At 41.4% G+C, this 15253-nt stretch overlaps 1 protein-coding gene across 11 annotated transcripts in view; it reads left to right on the top strand.

Moving 5' to 3' along the window:
- GABRB2 (gamma-aminobutyric acid type A receptor subunit beta2) overlaps positions 1–15253 on the top strand; it is a 309567-nt gene that overhangs the window by 45857 nt on the left and 248457 nt on the right. For 10 of the 11 annotated variants that reach the window (XM_073355894.2, XM_073355893.1, XM_073355895.2 and 7 more), the window contains 3 exons: positions 363–595; positions 709–800; positions 1701–1768. In XM_073355894.2, the coding sequence (XP_073211995.1) occupies positions 519–595; positions 709–800; positions 1701–1768 (237 nt within the window). In that variant the 5' untranslated portion in view covers positions 363–518. Of the gene's footprint in view, positions 1–362; positions 596–708; positions 801–1700; positions 1769–15253 lie in introns of those variants that run through there. The other variant, XM_073355902.1, reaches the window with a different exon arrangement.

Below are 15253 nucleotides of genomic sequence, written 5' to 3'. Positions count from 1 at the left end.
TAGGTCCCTTTTTCTGCCCCTCACCTTTCTCCGCGTAGACTGTTTCCGGGGAGCGTAAAGTTAAGCTACCCCCCTGTCTGCCTCTCGCACGATTTGCATCCCCAGCTTCTTTTAAACCTCTTTCCCCCTCTGTTTCTAATCGGATCCTGCACATGTCCGCCCCCCCCTTAAGCTAGGTTGCAAAACTGCCGTACCCTGCAACTCCTGAAACTTCCCTGCTTGCTGCAGTTTATATTATATTGTAGTAGACTGACAAAAAGGACAACAAAAATACACTTGATCCTTCTGTGGGATGCCTTTTTTTTAAAGAATGCATTTCCTTCTTCCCCTTTAATTTTTTTTTTTTTTTTTTTTTTGGCAAGGAAATTTGCTCCATCTCCAGCAGCAACCACTGCTCCTTTTGATGTTGTGGTACGCCGTGCGCATGCGCTTCACATTAGAATTACTGCACTGGCCAGAATAAGTTGGATCTCTTCTCCTCTTCACTGAAACCCTAAATCAGATCAAAAGCTAAAGGGATGTTGAGAGTCCGGAAAAGGGGCTACTTTGGGATTTGGTCATTCTTCTTAATAATAGCAATGGTGTGTGCACAGAGGTAAGTGACTGAGACGTCTCTTTTCCTTCACTTTGAATTGCCCTGTATGCTACTGTTCCCCGAATGGGGAGATCGGATCTGAGAAATAAGACATATGTATTATTGTTTTTTAGTGTCAATGACCCTAGCAATATGTCGCTGGTAAAAGAGACCGTTGATAGACTGCTGAAAGGCTATGACATTCGCCTGAGGCCAGATTTTGGAGGTAATTTGATTGCTTTTTGAATAGGAGATGTTACATACCCAGGCTGTGTCTCCTGTGTGTGTGTGTGTGTGTGTTTTTAAACGTGTTGTGGGTGCTGCTGCTTTGGTGTGTATGTTGCCATTTTTCTCAAGCTGACCGAAAGTTAAGCCAATTGTTACTGAATTTTCTTAACACAGGATGCTCTTAATGCGATCATTGAAATCTCCTGTATATTTGTAATCGGTCTCATTTGTGAGAGTGTGTGCTGATAACTTATTAACCCATAATTAAACCGTCGGTTAATTGGCGTTATTCAGATGAAAATCTCTTAAGTTTATCCAGCGTTTTTTCTAGTGAGCCGGTGTCTGTGACCACAGTCACTATTTTTGAGTACAAAAGATATGTTGTTAATTGATACAGAAAATGTCACTTAACCCAATGTTTGCTGCAACTTTGAACTAGTTGTGTGCCTGAATGTGTGTATACTACTCCAGAAAGCAATCTTAAGAGCCGGGTATAAATCATTTGAATCTCAGGTGAGATTCTCTTTTTCTCAGTTTGCATGTCGCATGTGTCGAGTAGAAAGAGTTAAAATGTGCAGTCCGATCTTTTCTCCCCCTCCCCCAGGTACTGATTTGAACTGGTTCATACAATAATCGATTTGTGTTTGTCTATCTATATAGCCAGTGTCTGTAGAGCCCCCGTTATTAACACGTGTGTGCATGTTACATAAAATGTCCCTACGGCGGAGGCAAAGGGTGAATACTCTGCAAACGGGGGGGTTTCCAGGTATCAAAGGAGAGCCTGTTTTGTTGTTACCAACACTCGTGCCATATCGCCCTTTGATTAGTCTTGATAACTCTGGTAAGAATGAGTTAAGTTCTTAGAGATCACATTGCGGACCATCTCGTTGGTTTGCAGGTCCCCCAGTGGCTGTTGGCATGAACATAGACATTGCCAGCATAGACATGGTATCAGAAGTCAATATGGTGAGTATTTAGTTTTTTTATCCCCTCTCTCTCCTGAAGATTGTGGTAATAATAAGCTTGGGGGGTTGGGGGAGAAATGTCTGATTATTTCTCATCTGGCTACATTGTGCAATGGCTAGTACTCCCCAACCGGTGATCAACCAACCATACTCTCCATTCTCCACTCCACCCCCCAAATCTCCTGCTGTTCTTTGTGTGCATTATAAACCTGTTAAGGACTTGTTCTCCTCTTTGGCATTACGAGACACCGAATGGGGGCCGCCTTTGCCTATTTGCTACAGCAAATGTTACCAGTCCAAACCTGCATGCAGATTTTGGGGAGTAAAAAAAATCCATGAAAATCTATGGATAAATGCATGAAATCAGAGGGGGGTTGGATTTAGGGATGCTCAGGTTTGTGCCTCTTGCCCTCGCCCCCTCCCCCCCGGAAAAATCCAATAAATTAATAATCTGCAATATAGTCTCTAAGGATTATTTTATGTTATGACTCACAACATGTTCAAAGCTTGTACGATTTATTGACAGTCTTACTGTTTAGTAGCTACCACTTCAGACGTACTGTAAGCGCTATTGAGCGGGCCCTTGAGTTTATAGTCAGCGGAACAATGTTAGTCTTGTTTTGCTTCGTGCAAGAGCGCCCCCTGCTGACAACGGGGTTCCACTGCAGCCGAAAGACAAATTATAATACCCCTCAACTCAATCCCCGATTTGCTGTTAGTTCTTTGAAAGAGTTTACATTTATTTATTTTTCTTTGCACTTTGTGCCTATCGGGAGCGAAGGGACCCGAAAATACTTCAGCTAGCAAGGCCACGTTGGACTGCCTGCGAATTATTTGATGCACTTACAAGACCTTCATGCTTTTTCATATGCCAGTCACTGAGAAGTGCTTAAATGTGTGGAGGAAGTTTGTGAACTGGGTAGAGAACTAGGTCTATTCCTAGCTAGATTTCCTTACACTTGATCTAAGACTAAACTAGGTGTGGAACTACACTATGCAGCTATCTTTTCTCTTAGGGATGAGGTGATGGCCCATTAATATACAGTTCAAAAATGTCACAAAGCATTGTGCTTTACATCAAAAATACCTTTCAGATTATGTGGGTGGGAATTGAGTTCAAGTGGAGGTTTTGCTTACAGACTTGTTTTTCTACCTAAGCTTTTTTTTTTAATAAAGCGAGTTGCTTTACAAACAAACTGCACACACAAAAATCAGCCCCAATAAACATTTTCCTTTGTTATGTAAATCAGAGCTATTCCTGTGCTCTTCATTAATAGTCTATACTTAATCAAATGTTGAAGTTGCTGAAAGGATAATAAGAAGTTAACGAAATCATTAGTGTGTTTTGCTTCCATTATTGGGGAGGGGGGGGTCTAATGAACGGTTGAGAAAACAGCAGCATTCCTGAAACTAACATCTGAGAAGGAGCTCTTCAAGGGTTAGATTGAACTTTCCTAGTAATCACTTTGCTTACATGTAAATGTTATGGGCCAAATTCTGCAGTCTTAAACTTATTTTCAGTTTTATTTGGTTAAGGGAACTGGTTTGGGCCCTGAATGGTGACATACAGACATAAAACATTCTAGCAGCAAAGGCAACACGGTAAATGCGTATTAATGAAATGTATGGACTGGGAAGGAGATAAGTATCCTGTTTAAAAACAAATTGTCCGACATTGCTGATACATCTAACTATATATGTAAAACTATTTTTCAAAAAAGTTATATAAGTGCCACTTTGCACTATCTTGACCTTTGTACCCATTAAAATATATTTTGCTTAATGGTTCAATGGTCTGATCTGAATTAATACTTTCCAAAAATGCTGTCTGTATAGGGCACTGGCAGCCATTTATGGTTTATTTTCATAACTGAAGGTGTTCTGTGACTTCCAGAAAATGGTCCAGAATATAAAATGGTAACATTAAGATGATAAGAATATTAGCTTTTGTTTTTGGAAGACTTGCTAGTTGAGTGCTTGCTCCTGCTGTCATTTTGGGGCAATGGCAAAGCTCCCAATAACTTCACTAGGAGCAGAATCAGTTCCTAAGTATTAAGTTTTAAAGCAGATGCCTAAAATATAATCTAAAACATCTTTACACTGAACTTCTAGTTTTGTTATCATGGGATATTTTGGTATGTTCTGTTCAGGAAGTTTAAGTGCTAAAGAAACAAAATTGCATTTTATTTTAAGCAGCTTCCTTTTAATGAAATCTGGGTAGAACAGATATGGCATATGTAGAATCTTTATAAACATCCATTTCAGAGTGGTGAGTTTTACTAGCCAGTGCTGTGAGCTAGAACTGTTAGGTTAGTGTTACATCCCAAAATCAAAACTGGACATTGATACCAAACTTTTTTTTTTTCATTTAAGGGGATGCAGAATCTGTTAAATAACTTCCAGAAATTTGATCTCTATTGAAAAATGATAATGTCACCTGTGTAATGTGGCACAGCACACACAAACTAAATATTATTTTGAAAACTTTTTGTGTATGTCTTGAATATTTAAGTTTATTCAATGAAAAGTTTTACTTTTGAAAAACAATGAAATCTTTAAAGACTTTGTTGGATAATTTGGCAAAATTGGCAGGCGGGTTTGTTGTGAAGAGACATATATTCAGTTTTACCAATCACAATTGGCTAAAAGGGTTATAGTCTGAATATTATATAAATGTATCTGAGCTTAAATAGTTGGAACATGACTAATTTCATTTCTGAAACTACAAGTTTTTCTCCAATAATTTTTTTATCTTTTAGTATGAGGTCAGGGGTTTCCTAATCAACAATAGTAAGAATTACTTCCTCAACCTATTAATTGTAAAATAAGAAACACATAAGAATGCACTTATAGTACTCTATAAATCATAATGAATATCTTTACTGATTAACAGGAAATGAGCTTCTAGGAAGACAGGCATACAAGAAGAGAAGGAAAGAAATACTTAACATATGGGGTCGTGTCTTGCTCCTCTTGGGAGTTTTGGCCTTAACTGATAAAATCTCTTTGCAGCTGTCATTACTTCAGAAAGATTCTCATCTCATTTTGAGGTCCACTTTCCTACCTGTGGACCTTCTGCTGCTCATACTGAAGTCAATGGCAAAGTTCCCATTGACTTCAGTTGAAGACAAATCATTGCCTATATGTGTTTATAGCTTGACTAACTTTAATGGGAGTTAAGATTTTTGCCTGCAAGTGAGACTACACAACCTGGGATATTAACACGAGAAGATCTCTGATATCTGCAGTATGAACTTAGTTTCAGAGTCCCATCTTTTCCAACAGAAAGACATACATACAGACAAACTTCCATTGTCAGAAAGTTTTTCTATCATCACCATCCACATTAAGTCAGGCTTTGCAGTTGCCTTCAAAATAGTTACTCTTGTCAGTAACAGCGTTAAAACTGGAAGAAATTCATTTACTTCTGACCTTTCCTAGTCAGAAAGTTGGATATATATTCATAAGATTAAATTTCTTTTTCAAAACCTGTTGGTAAAGAGTATATATGTACTTGACTTTCCAACTCTGGGCTATACTGAATGAACATAAAGGGAAGTAGTGAGGCCTTCAGATACATTTATGAGTTGATAGGTTTCATGTCTGAATTTGCTTTCAGGCTTCATATTTTTCACAGGAGTAAAATTCTTCAGGTAATGCTTTTGTGCAACACCATAGTTACCATAGCTAATTCCATTGACTTCTTTGTGCTTTGAATCAGGCCCTGTATTACCATTGTTGAGAGTATGCTTTGTGCCAGTCATGCTGCAGCTTTCCTTAAAGGTTTCCTGATGCAGGTGAAAGTTGAAAATAAACATGAAGAGGTGTAATAGCTACTTAAACCAAAATGGTTTTCCTGTCATAATGAATTCTGTGTTACATAAGATGAACTGGATTGCAGTGAGCCTAATACAACATTCTCAAGAGAGCTTCCAGGTGTTTGTTACTGTACTTGAATTTCCTTCTCAGCTTCCTTTTTCCCTAGTACTAATCAGACTCATTATAAAGATAATATCTCCAGAGGGCTTAATAGTCTATTTTTAAACAACTAATGCTAGCTGAGATGTCAGATTTCCAAATCTGCACCCTCTTGATTAATAATTGGAGCAGAGACTTTGACACTGACACAGCAGCTAAGATTCCTTCTCCCGCCCCCAATAGCTCCATTATGTTTAGAAAACAAACTTTAACCTATACATTTGTTTTGAGGCACAGAAGGAAATTTGGGATATATCTTTTCCTCTGAAGTCTTCACTGAGTGTCCTCTATAGCATATTCTGCATTTGTTCTGCTTGTTGACCTTCCATGGATGATGTACTGATCTCAGAGGAGAATATTGGCCTGGAATTAGGTTGCAAATTTTGGTTTACTTTTTAAAAATAGTTGGAAACAATTTGTGTGTGCGCGTGTGGCTCTTTTGGGATTCTGATACAGAATATCCTAAAAAGAGAGAGAAATGCTTGATATATTTTATCCCCAAAATTAGATTTACTTTAAGTGATGTGTTACTTATAGTTGTTAATCCATACTGAGGTGAGGAAGGTGGAATCTAAACAAGTGACTTTGTTCAAAATATGCATTTGGACATAATTTTAAAGAGCAACAGTATTATGTAGATATTGGCATGTGGCTTTAGTACACATGCATGGAGCCAAATTAATACAATAGACTGGTTTGTCTTATTGGGGGTCATCATGGTTGGTTGAGTGTATAATCCTTCCATTGAGAAGGTGTTACGGGAAACAAAGGCAGTATTAGTCTATCAGGGTAAGATTCACTTCTTACAATCTGCGGATGTTTTTATGCAAGACCCTAATAGCATCTAAGCTCTGTAGAGAATTAAGTTTAATATTATATTGCAACTTCTGTACTCAAGGTGCCCCAGAGTTGGTTACTAAATACAAAGTAAGATACTGATAGATCAAGGTGTAGTGATCCCAGAACTGTGCAGTTGCACTTTTCTTGGTAGGACAAAGCAATTCTCTGTTAGTGGACCTTGGGTTTTCAGTTTCCATCACTAGTCCATACTCACCACTGTGTTCTCTTAAAATCTGCCACAGTTCCTTGAGGTACTCCAGAGAGGGAACATTAATAAAGAAGCAACAGAAGCAGGCTGCTGTTATGGAATTAGTCTGATGAGGGTTTTCAGACTTCAGGTAGTCAGAAATTGCCTCTGGGTGTATGAAGTGGGAGCAGGGCTGATGAGAGGGAGGTAAAGCGGAGCAATTGTACCGGGCCCACTGAAAGCTCTATAATCTCTGTGCAAATAAAGTGAAATTGGACAGGGTGGGACCTCAGTGAACATGATGTACTGCTGCCCATTTTCCTTTCGATGGGCCTGGCAGGGAGATGGGATAGGAGGGACCATTTGCTTGTGTGGGAGTGAGTTGGGGAAGGAGTGTGGTGGGTAACGCTGTTAAGAGGAAAGGAGAGAGGTTGGAGCCAGGTAAACCAGAAAAGGGCAGAACAAGAGAGGGATAGAGCCCTGGTAAAGGAAAAAGAAGGAGAGGAAGAAAAGACAAATAGAGAAAAGGGGAAGATGGAAAACATGAGGGGGCGAGGAGAAAGAGAGAAGGAGGGAAAGAGATGAAGAACACTGTGCTTGCTGGCAATAATTCCTTCTTATTGTTTACATACTGGAGATACTGGCAAGGGCAGGAGTGGTAGAGTATGGCCATTTCATGTGCCCTGATATAAGGCATCTAAACATGAATATTAAAACCACATATTGGAGGGCATCACTTTCTTGCTTTTATAACACACAATTACTATTTGCTCATTAGTGGTTTATTATTTCTGTGGTGACATGGGTGCGTATGGAGCTGTACGGCCAAAAGACAATGGTCTTTTCCCAAAAAGCTTCTAGTCTGAGTCTCATGTTGAAAATTTTTCTGTAGATTTAGAACTTTTGCACCCCCAAAATTATCCTAACTGCACATCCCTGCTGGTAGTGCTTGCTAACGTAGACAAATGTAGCAACTTCGATGAATGCAGAAGTAGCTCCCAAATGTCTAGGATTTGACAAAATGTCTTATTGAAAAAAGGAATTTTGGTCTGAATATTGAGATTATCCACTGTTCATTTTGAATAGTATCATGAATTCTTTAATTTCCTGGAGAGTGCAGGGTTCAACAGAAGGGACCTCAGTTTAGTGTCTTGTGTGAAGGATTTAGTAGTGCAGTGCCCTCTCCCAGGTCTGTGGTATAAAAACCCAGTAAGAGCTCAGATGACGGTAAACGACTTGAATCCATGAGCACCTGGCCCAAAAGTGAGAGTACTGCCATCAGTATCATAGGCATCGGTTAAAATATATGAAGTAGATCTGTATAATGTGCATACATTATAATGTAAATGGTTTTATTTCAAACACCTACATATGAATTGAGTTCAGCTTTAAAAATACATTTTTAACTGAGTATAGTACAAAAGCTGCATTCTTAATATTATGTATTTTATGTTCAAATAGGTCCTGGGAAATGGACACCCACTGCAGTAAGAGAGTAAAGATGAGAGTGAGATGTATTTTATTTATAGGAAATAGTCACTTTGCATGTCTACATTTCCTGTAGTAGCTTTCTCCATTAACTGTTAACTCATTGGCTTACGTTATGTTTAGAGAAAACTCTGTGGGCTGGTACCAATCTCTGTCTGATTACCTGTAGCCACTCTCAAGCCCCTCTTTCTACCTTCTAATGGATGATATATTAGCTTCCACCTGTGTGTTCTTCCTCCCTACAATAGACAGGAAGCATTTGTTCCTTCAGCATTAGCAATCAAATCCAAATTATAGTTGTGGTTCAGCACTATACTATTTATTTAAGAAAGAGGCGTGAAAGAGATTAAAAATAAAGAAAAGTATTTAATGCGGAGGCAGCGACAGAGACGTGTGCTACCATGGGCTGGAAAAACATAAGTTACAAAGTTTAAAGGGTGGCAGCTGTATTCTTTATGCTGTTAGCAGTGACCCAGTTTATAAATGCTCTTTGGAACTGGCTGTCTTTTTGTGCTTCCTGTCAATGTCAGTGTGGACCCTGCTTCCACCTAATGGTGTTTTAAATAGTGAAGCCCTGGCTCCCCCCACCCCCACCCCAAAGACTACCTCCTCGCCACTTCTGAAGGTGTTCCCTTTGATTTTCTAGGGTGTGTTGCTCTTGACTTTGTGAGTCCAAGCTAGCACTGAGGTTATTCACACAACTATTATTAGCACTTTTCTGTATGAGCCTGATTCTGTAGACCAGGCTCTGAGAGTTGCTGTTGTGTTTTGTTTTGTTTTGGGGTTTTTTGCCATGTAGACATACTGATAGAGAGTTGCACGGAGTTTCAGAAATAAACGTTAGTAAATGCCCGTGACCTATAAATCTTGAGACCGTAGAAAGGCGCCTGTTAAAGTGTCATAACCAGCTTCTATTTAAATGTATGGTCTTTGCACTGACCTTTAAGGAAGAGAGTGAGTGCCCAGTTCAGTGGCCTGATTTCAGTGGGAGATTTTCTGGCTGAAGGAGTAATGAATTGGACCCTACAGAACTGATCCTGCAATTTCTTTCATACAAAGGGACAGCTATCACCATTCACTGCTCCACTGAAGTCAGTGAGGCTCTGTCTGGGTGAAGAAGTCCATCCTGTGTGCAAGAAATTGCAGTATCATGTGACTTAAGACATTTAAGTCAAGGATTTTTGTGTAATATCTTTGTTCATTTTAAAATGAATGCAGCATTTCTTTACAATTATGCCCCTAAAGCAACAGAATCCTGACATATTTTTCTTTGCTTTCCTTTAACAAATTAAACATACTGCATTGGACATCACTTTTTCTATGGTGCAATGTTTCAGTCTTTTATTTTTAAGTAGTAGACGTTTATTTTAAATTGATCTCTTTGGATTTATTATTCAGACCAATGGATAGTTGCCAGAAATGTAAAACGATTGCCTTGGAGATGATCTGTACAGCTGAGTTAATAATTATTGCCATCTTGTTTCCTGTTAGCACTTATCCATAAATATTTTAACTAATTTGGCTTCTGCCAGAGAAGAGAAGATATATTTGTATTTACCATGTTTTATGGACAATGTCTTATAGTGCTAAATCGTGGGAAAGGACATTCTGTGCACTTTGTTACCTGCTAGTACATGGCTTGCTGTATTTCATAACTTCTCTAGTGGCAATCCCATAAAATCTTTATAAATTAACTGTGATGGAATGAAAAATATTTTTTATATCATGCTCTACAAACACGTCACTTACAGTTTTAAAGAGGTATCTGTGGTTGTGTTGGTGCCTCCGAGTGCTGCTAAAGTTAAGTCTATCAGTATTCCATGACAAAAGCCACCCTCTTTGTCCATGGTTTATAGTTTGGTTTTCAGTACTCAGCTGGGATGAAACTTGGTATGAAAAGGTCTCAGAGCAGATATGATGCTTGCTTACCTGCCCCAGTGAGGCCAGTGGAACTGCCTGTGTGAATAAGGAGAGCAGGATATGGCCCCCTCTGACAAATCCATAAAAAGGGGATGCCTTTCTTTGTTTTTGTAACACCTCTTTAAAATAATGAAAAATTTCATCCTGTTACATTTTAGGTAGACCTAAGCCCTTAAAAACAAAACATAAAACGCATGAGTTACTAATATTCAAAATTGACTACTGAGGATTCACAGAAACTTGTAGTTAAAAATGCATATTAATACTGTAATAGTGTTGTAGCATGGACTGACAAAAAGATAAACAGCACAGACGAAGCCTTTGTGCTTTATAATAATTACTCTTCAGTATGCATCTATGAGCATTCCCACCTCTCTCATTTTATTTTAAACAGCAATATTACCAAAAAAGAGAGATAATAGTGACCACTAAAATGGTGATAGAACATTGAGGGAAATACTGTTTCCTCTGTGCGGATGATCATTTGGAACTCCACCTGTGGCTAAGGGTCAGATTATCGAATGAAGGTGCCTAAATTGTATCTGCAAAAAAAATTTGTATGCAGTTTGTGCTGCATAGACATTATTTACATTTGCAAATGGTGAAACCTGTTGAAATCAATGGGAAGATTCCTATTGGCTTTGGATTGGGCCCTAATTGCACATCTACATACTCATTTGGGGGCCAGATTTTGGTTTTGCACATACAAATGTGTACGCTCATTATTGTCAGCCTTTACTGAAAATGTGGTGTTGTGGTCAAAATTCTGTCCTCAAAGACACAATTTCAGACACTTGAGTAGGATGGTACAAGTCTGACTGAAAGCAGAATTTGTACATTAGGCTCATTCAGTTCAGAGGTAATGTTCTGAGTCTGAATCCTTCCTGTGCCGTCAGACATTGCTTGGGGCATGAACAAGATTCTGCTATCCCTGTGTATCCTGGGATGCTCTTTGCATGTCCTCTATGTTAAGTCCTATAAGTTTTCCCTCACTAAATATTGTTCGACAGAGTAATTCTTTTAGTCAGCCCCTTTTATATGTTCCTCCAGCAAAATGGCTATGGTAATGGTGTCAGTTATGGAAGTGGGTCCTGTGAGATTTATCGTTTATATTGATCAAATAGTTTGAAGACCCCTGACTCTATAACAGCCAAATTCTGCTCTCAGTGATACCTCTGTAGGAATATCAGTGGAATCACTCTGGATTTACAGCAGTGTTGCTGAGAGAAGAATTTAGCCCTATTTGTTTTTAAACATGTTGGCTTTATTCTTTTGCAAAAAGATTAACGCTGAATCTGCAAAGGCACGGTATACTGAGGTGATCTGATAAGTGCAAACTCAAAGACATCTACATTCTCTTACCTATATTTATTCATTTGCATAATTAATTAATGCCTCCTAAACAGTAGTTCAGTAGTAAACAGTAGTTCAGATTTCCAAACGGTCTTCCCCTCAGATAAGCTTCAGTGACACACCTGCTTTCAGTAGTGATTCAACTTAAAGACATTTAGCCCTGGTCTACACTAGGACTTTAGGTTGAATTTAGCAGTGTTAAATTGATGTAAACCTGCACCCATCCACACGATGAAGCCCTTTATTTCAACTTAAAGGGCTCTTAAAATTGATTTCCTTACTCCACCCCTGACAAGTGGATTAGCGCTTAAATCGGCCTTGCTGGGTCGAATTTGGGGTACTGTGGACACAATTCGATGGTGTTGGCCTCCGGGAGCTATCCCAGAATGCTCCATTGTGACCGCTCTGAACAGCACTCTCAACTCAGATGCACTGGCCAGGTAGACAGGAAAAGAACCGCGAACTTTTGAATCTCATTTCCTGTTTGGTCAGCGTGGCAAGCTGCAGGTGACCATGCAGAGCTCATCAGCAGAGGTGACCATGATGGAGTCCCAGAATCGCAAAAGAGCTCCAGCATGGACTGAACAGGAGGTACGGGATGTGATCGCTGTATGGGGAGAGGAATCCGTGCTATCAGAACTCCGTTCCAGTTTTCGAAATGCCAAAACCTTTGTCAAAATCTCCCAGGGCATGAAGGACAGAGGCCATAACAGGGACCTGAACCAGTGCCGCGTGAAACTTAAGGAGCTGAGGCAAGCCTACCAGAAAACCAGAGAGGCGAATGGCCGCTCTGGGTCAGAGTCCCAAACATGCCGCTTCTATGATGAGCTGCATGCCATTTTAGGGGGTTCAGCCACCACTACCCCAGCCGTGTTGTTTGACTCCTTCAACGGAGATGGAGGCAACACGGAAGCAGGCTTTGGGGACGAAGAAGATGATGATGATGAGGTTGTAGATAGCTCACACCAAGCAAGCGGAGAAACCACTTTTCCTGACAGCCAGGAACTGTTTCTCACCCTGGACCTGGAGCCAGTACCCACCGAACCCACCCAAGGCTGCCTCCTGGACCTGGCAGGCGGAGAAGGGACCTCCGGTGACTGTACCTTTTAAAATACTGTACATGGTTTAAAAGCAAGCATGTGAAAGAATTAATTTGCCCTGGCATTCGCAGCTCTCCTGGATGTACTCCCAAAGCCTTTGCAAAAGGTTTCTGGGGAGGGCAGCCTTATTGCGTCCTTCAAGGTAGAACACTTTACCACTCCAGGCCAGTAACACGTACTCGGGAATCATTGTACAACAAAGCATTGCAGTGTATGTTTGCTGGCGTTCAAACAACATCCATTCTTTATTTCTCTGTGTTATCCTCAGGAGAGCGAGATATCATTCATGATCATCTGGTTGAAATAGGGTGCTTTTCTTCAGGGGACACTCAGAGGTGCCCATTTCTGCTGGGCTGTTTGCCTGTGGCTGAACAGAAATGTTCCCCGCTGTTAGCCACAGGGAGGGTTGAGGGGGTAGCCACGCGGTGGGGGGAGGCAAAATGCGACCTTGTAACGAAAGCACATGTGCTATGTATGTAATGTTAACAGCAAGGTTTACCCTGAAAGAGTGTAGTCACTGTTTTATAAAATGTGTCTTTTTAAATACCACTGTCCCTTTTTTTTTTCTCCACCAGCTGCATGTGTTTCAGTGATCACAGGATCTTCTCCTTCCCAGAGACTAGTGAAGATTAGAAAGAAAAAAAAAATGCACTTGTGATGAAATGTTCTCTGAGCTCATGCTGTTCTCCCACACTGACAGAGCACAGACGAATGCATGGAGGCAAATAATGTCAGAGTGCAGGAAAGCACAAAATGACTGGGAGGAGAGGTGGCGGGCTGAAGAGAGTAAGTGGCGGGCTGAAGACAGGGCTGAAGCTCAAATGTGGCAGCAGCATAATGAGAGGAGGCAGGATTCAATGCTGAGGCTGCTGCAGGACCAAACCAGTATGCTCCAGTGTATGGTTGAGCTGCAGCAAAGGCAGCTGGAGCACAGACTGCCACTACAGCCCCTGTGTAACCAACCGCCCTCCTCCCCAAGTTCCATAGCCTCCACACCCAGACGCCCAAGAACGCGGTTGGGGGGCCACCGGCCAACCAGCCACTCCGCCACAGAGGATTGCCCCCAAAAAAGAAGGCTGGCATTCAATACATTTTGAAGTTTTAAACTTTTAAAGTGCTCTGTGGCATGTTTCTTCCCTCCTCCACCATCCCTCCTGGGCTACCTTGGTAGTCATCCCCCTATTTGTGTGATGAATGAATAAAGAATGCATGAATGTGAAGCAACAATGACTTTATTGCCTCTGCAAGCAATGATCGAAGGGAGGAGGGGAGGGTGGTTAGCTTACAGGGAAGTAGAGTGAACCAAGGGGTGGGGGGTTTCATCAAGGAGAAACAAAGAGAACTTTCACACCGTAGCCTGGCCAGTCATGAAACTGGTTTTCAAAGCTTCTCTGATGCGTGCCGCGCCCTCCTGTGCTCTTCTAACCGCCCTGGTGTCTGGCTGCGCATAACCAGCAGCCAGGCGATTTGCCTCAACCTCCCAGCCCGCCATAAACGTCTCCCCCTTACTCTCTCAGATATTGTGGAGCACACAGCAAACAGTAATAAAAGTGGGAATATTGGTTTCGCTGAGGTATAAGCGAGTCAGTAAACTGCGCCAGCGCGCCTTTAAACGTCCAAATGCACATTCTACCACCATTCTGCACTTGCTCAGCCTGTAGTTGAACAGCTCCTGACTACTGTCCAGGCTGCCTGTGTACGGCTTCATGAGCCATGGCATTAAGGGGTAGGCTGGGTCCCCAAGGATACATATAGGCATTTCAACGTCCCCAACGGTTATTTTCTGGTCTGGGAATAAAGTCCCTTCCTGCAGCTTTTGAAACAGACCAGAGTTCCTGAAGATGCGAGCGTCATGTACCTTCCCGGCCATCCCACATTGATGTTGGTGAAATGTCCCTTGTGATCCACCAAAGCTTGCAGCACTATTGAAAAGAACCCCTTGCGTTTTATGTACTCGCCGGCTTGGTGCTCCGGTGCCAAGATAGGGATATGTGTTCCGTCTATGGCCCCACCACAGTTAGGGAATCCCATTGCAGCAAAGCCATCCACTATGACCTGCACATTTCCCAGGGTCACTACCCTTGATATCAGCAGATCTTTGATTGCGTGGGCTACTTGCATCACAGCAGCCCCAACAGTAGATTTGCTTCCACAGGGCTATTGCCACTCGTTTCTCAGCTGTGAGGGCTGTTCTCATCTTGGTATTCATGCGCTTCAGGGCAGGGGAAAGCAAGTCACAAAGTTCCATGAAAGTGCCCTTACGCATGCAAAAGTTTTGCAGCCACTGGGAATCATCCCAGACCTGTAACACTATGTGGTCCCACCAGTCTGTGCTTGTTTCCCGAGCCCAGAATCGGCGTTCCACAGCATGAACCTGCCCCATTAGCACCATGATGCATGCATTGGCAGGGCCCATGCTTTCAGAGAAATCTGTGTCCATGTCCTGATCACTCACGTGACCGCGCTGACGTCGCCTCCTTGCCCGGTATCGCTCTGCCAGGTTCTGGTGCTGCATATAACGCTGGATAATGCGTGTGGTGTTTAATGTGCTCCTAATTGCCAAAGTGAGCTGAATGGCCTCCATGCTTGCCTTGGTATGGCGTCCGCACAGAAAGAAGGT

The sequence above is a fragment of the Lepidochelys kempii genome, chromosome 8 (assembly GCF_965140285.1).
Source record: "Lepidochelys kempii isolate rLepKem1 chromosome 8, rLepKem1.hap1, whole genome shotgun sequence".
NCBI classification, from domain to species: Eukaryota; Metazoa; Chordata; order Testudines; family Cheloniidae; genus Lepidochelys; species Lepidochelys kempii.
This window is presented reverse-complemented; position numbering and strand designations above follow the sequence as displayed.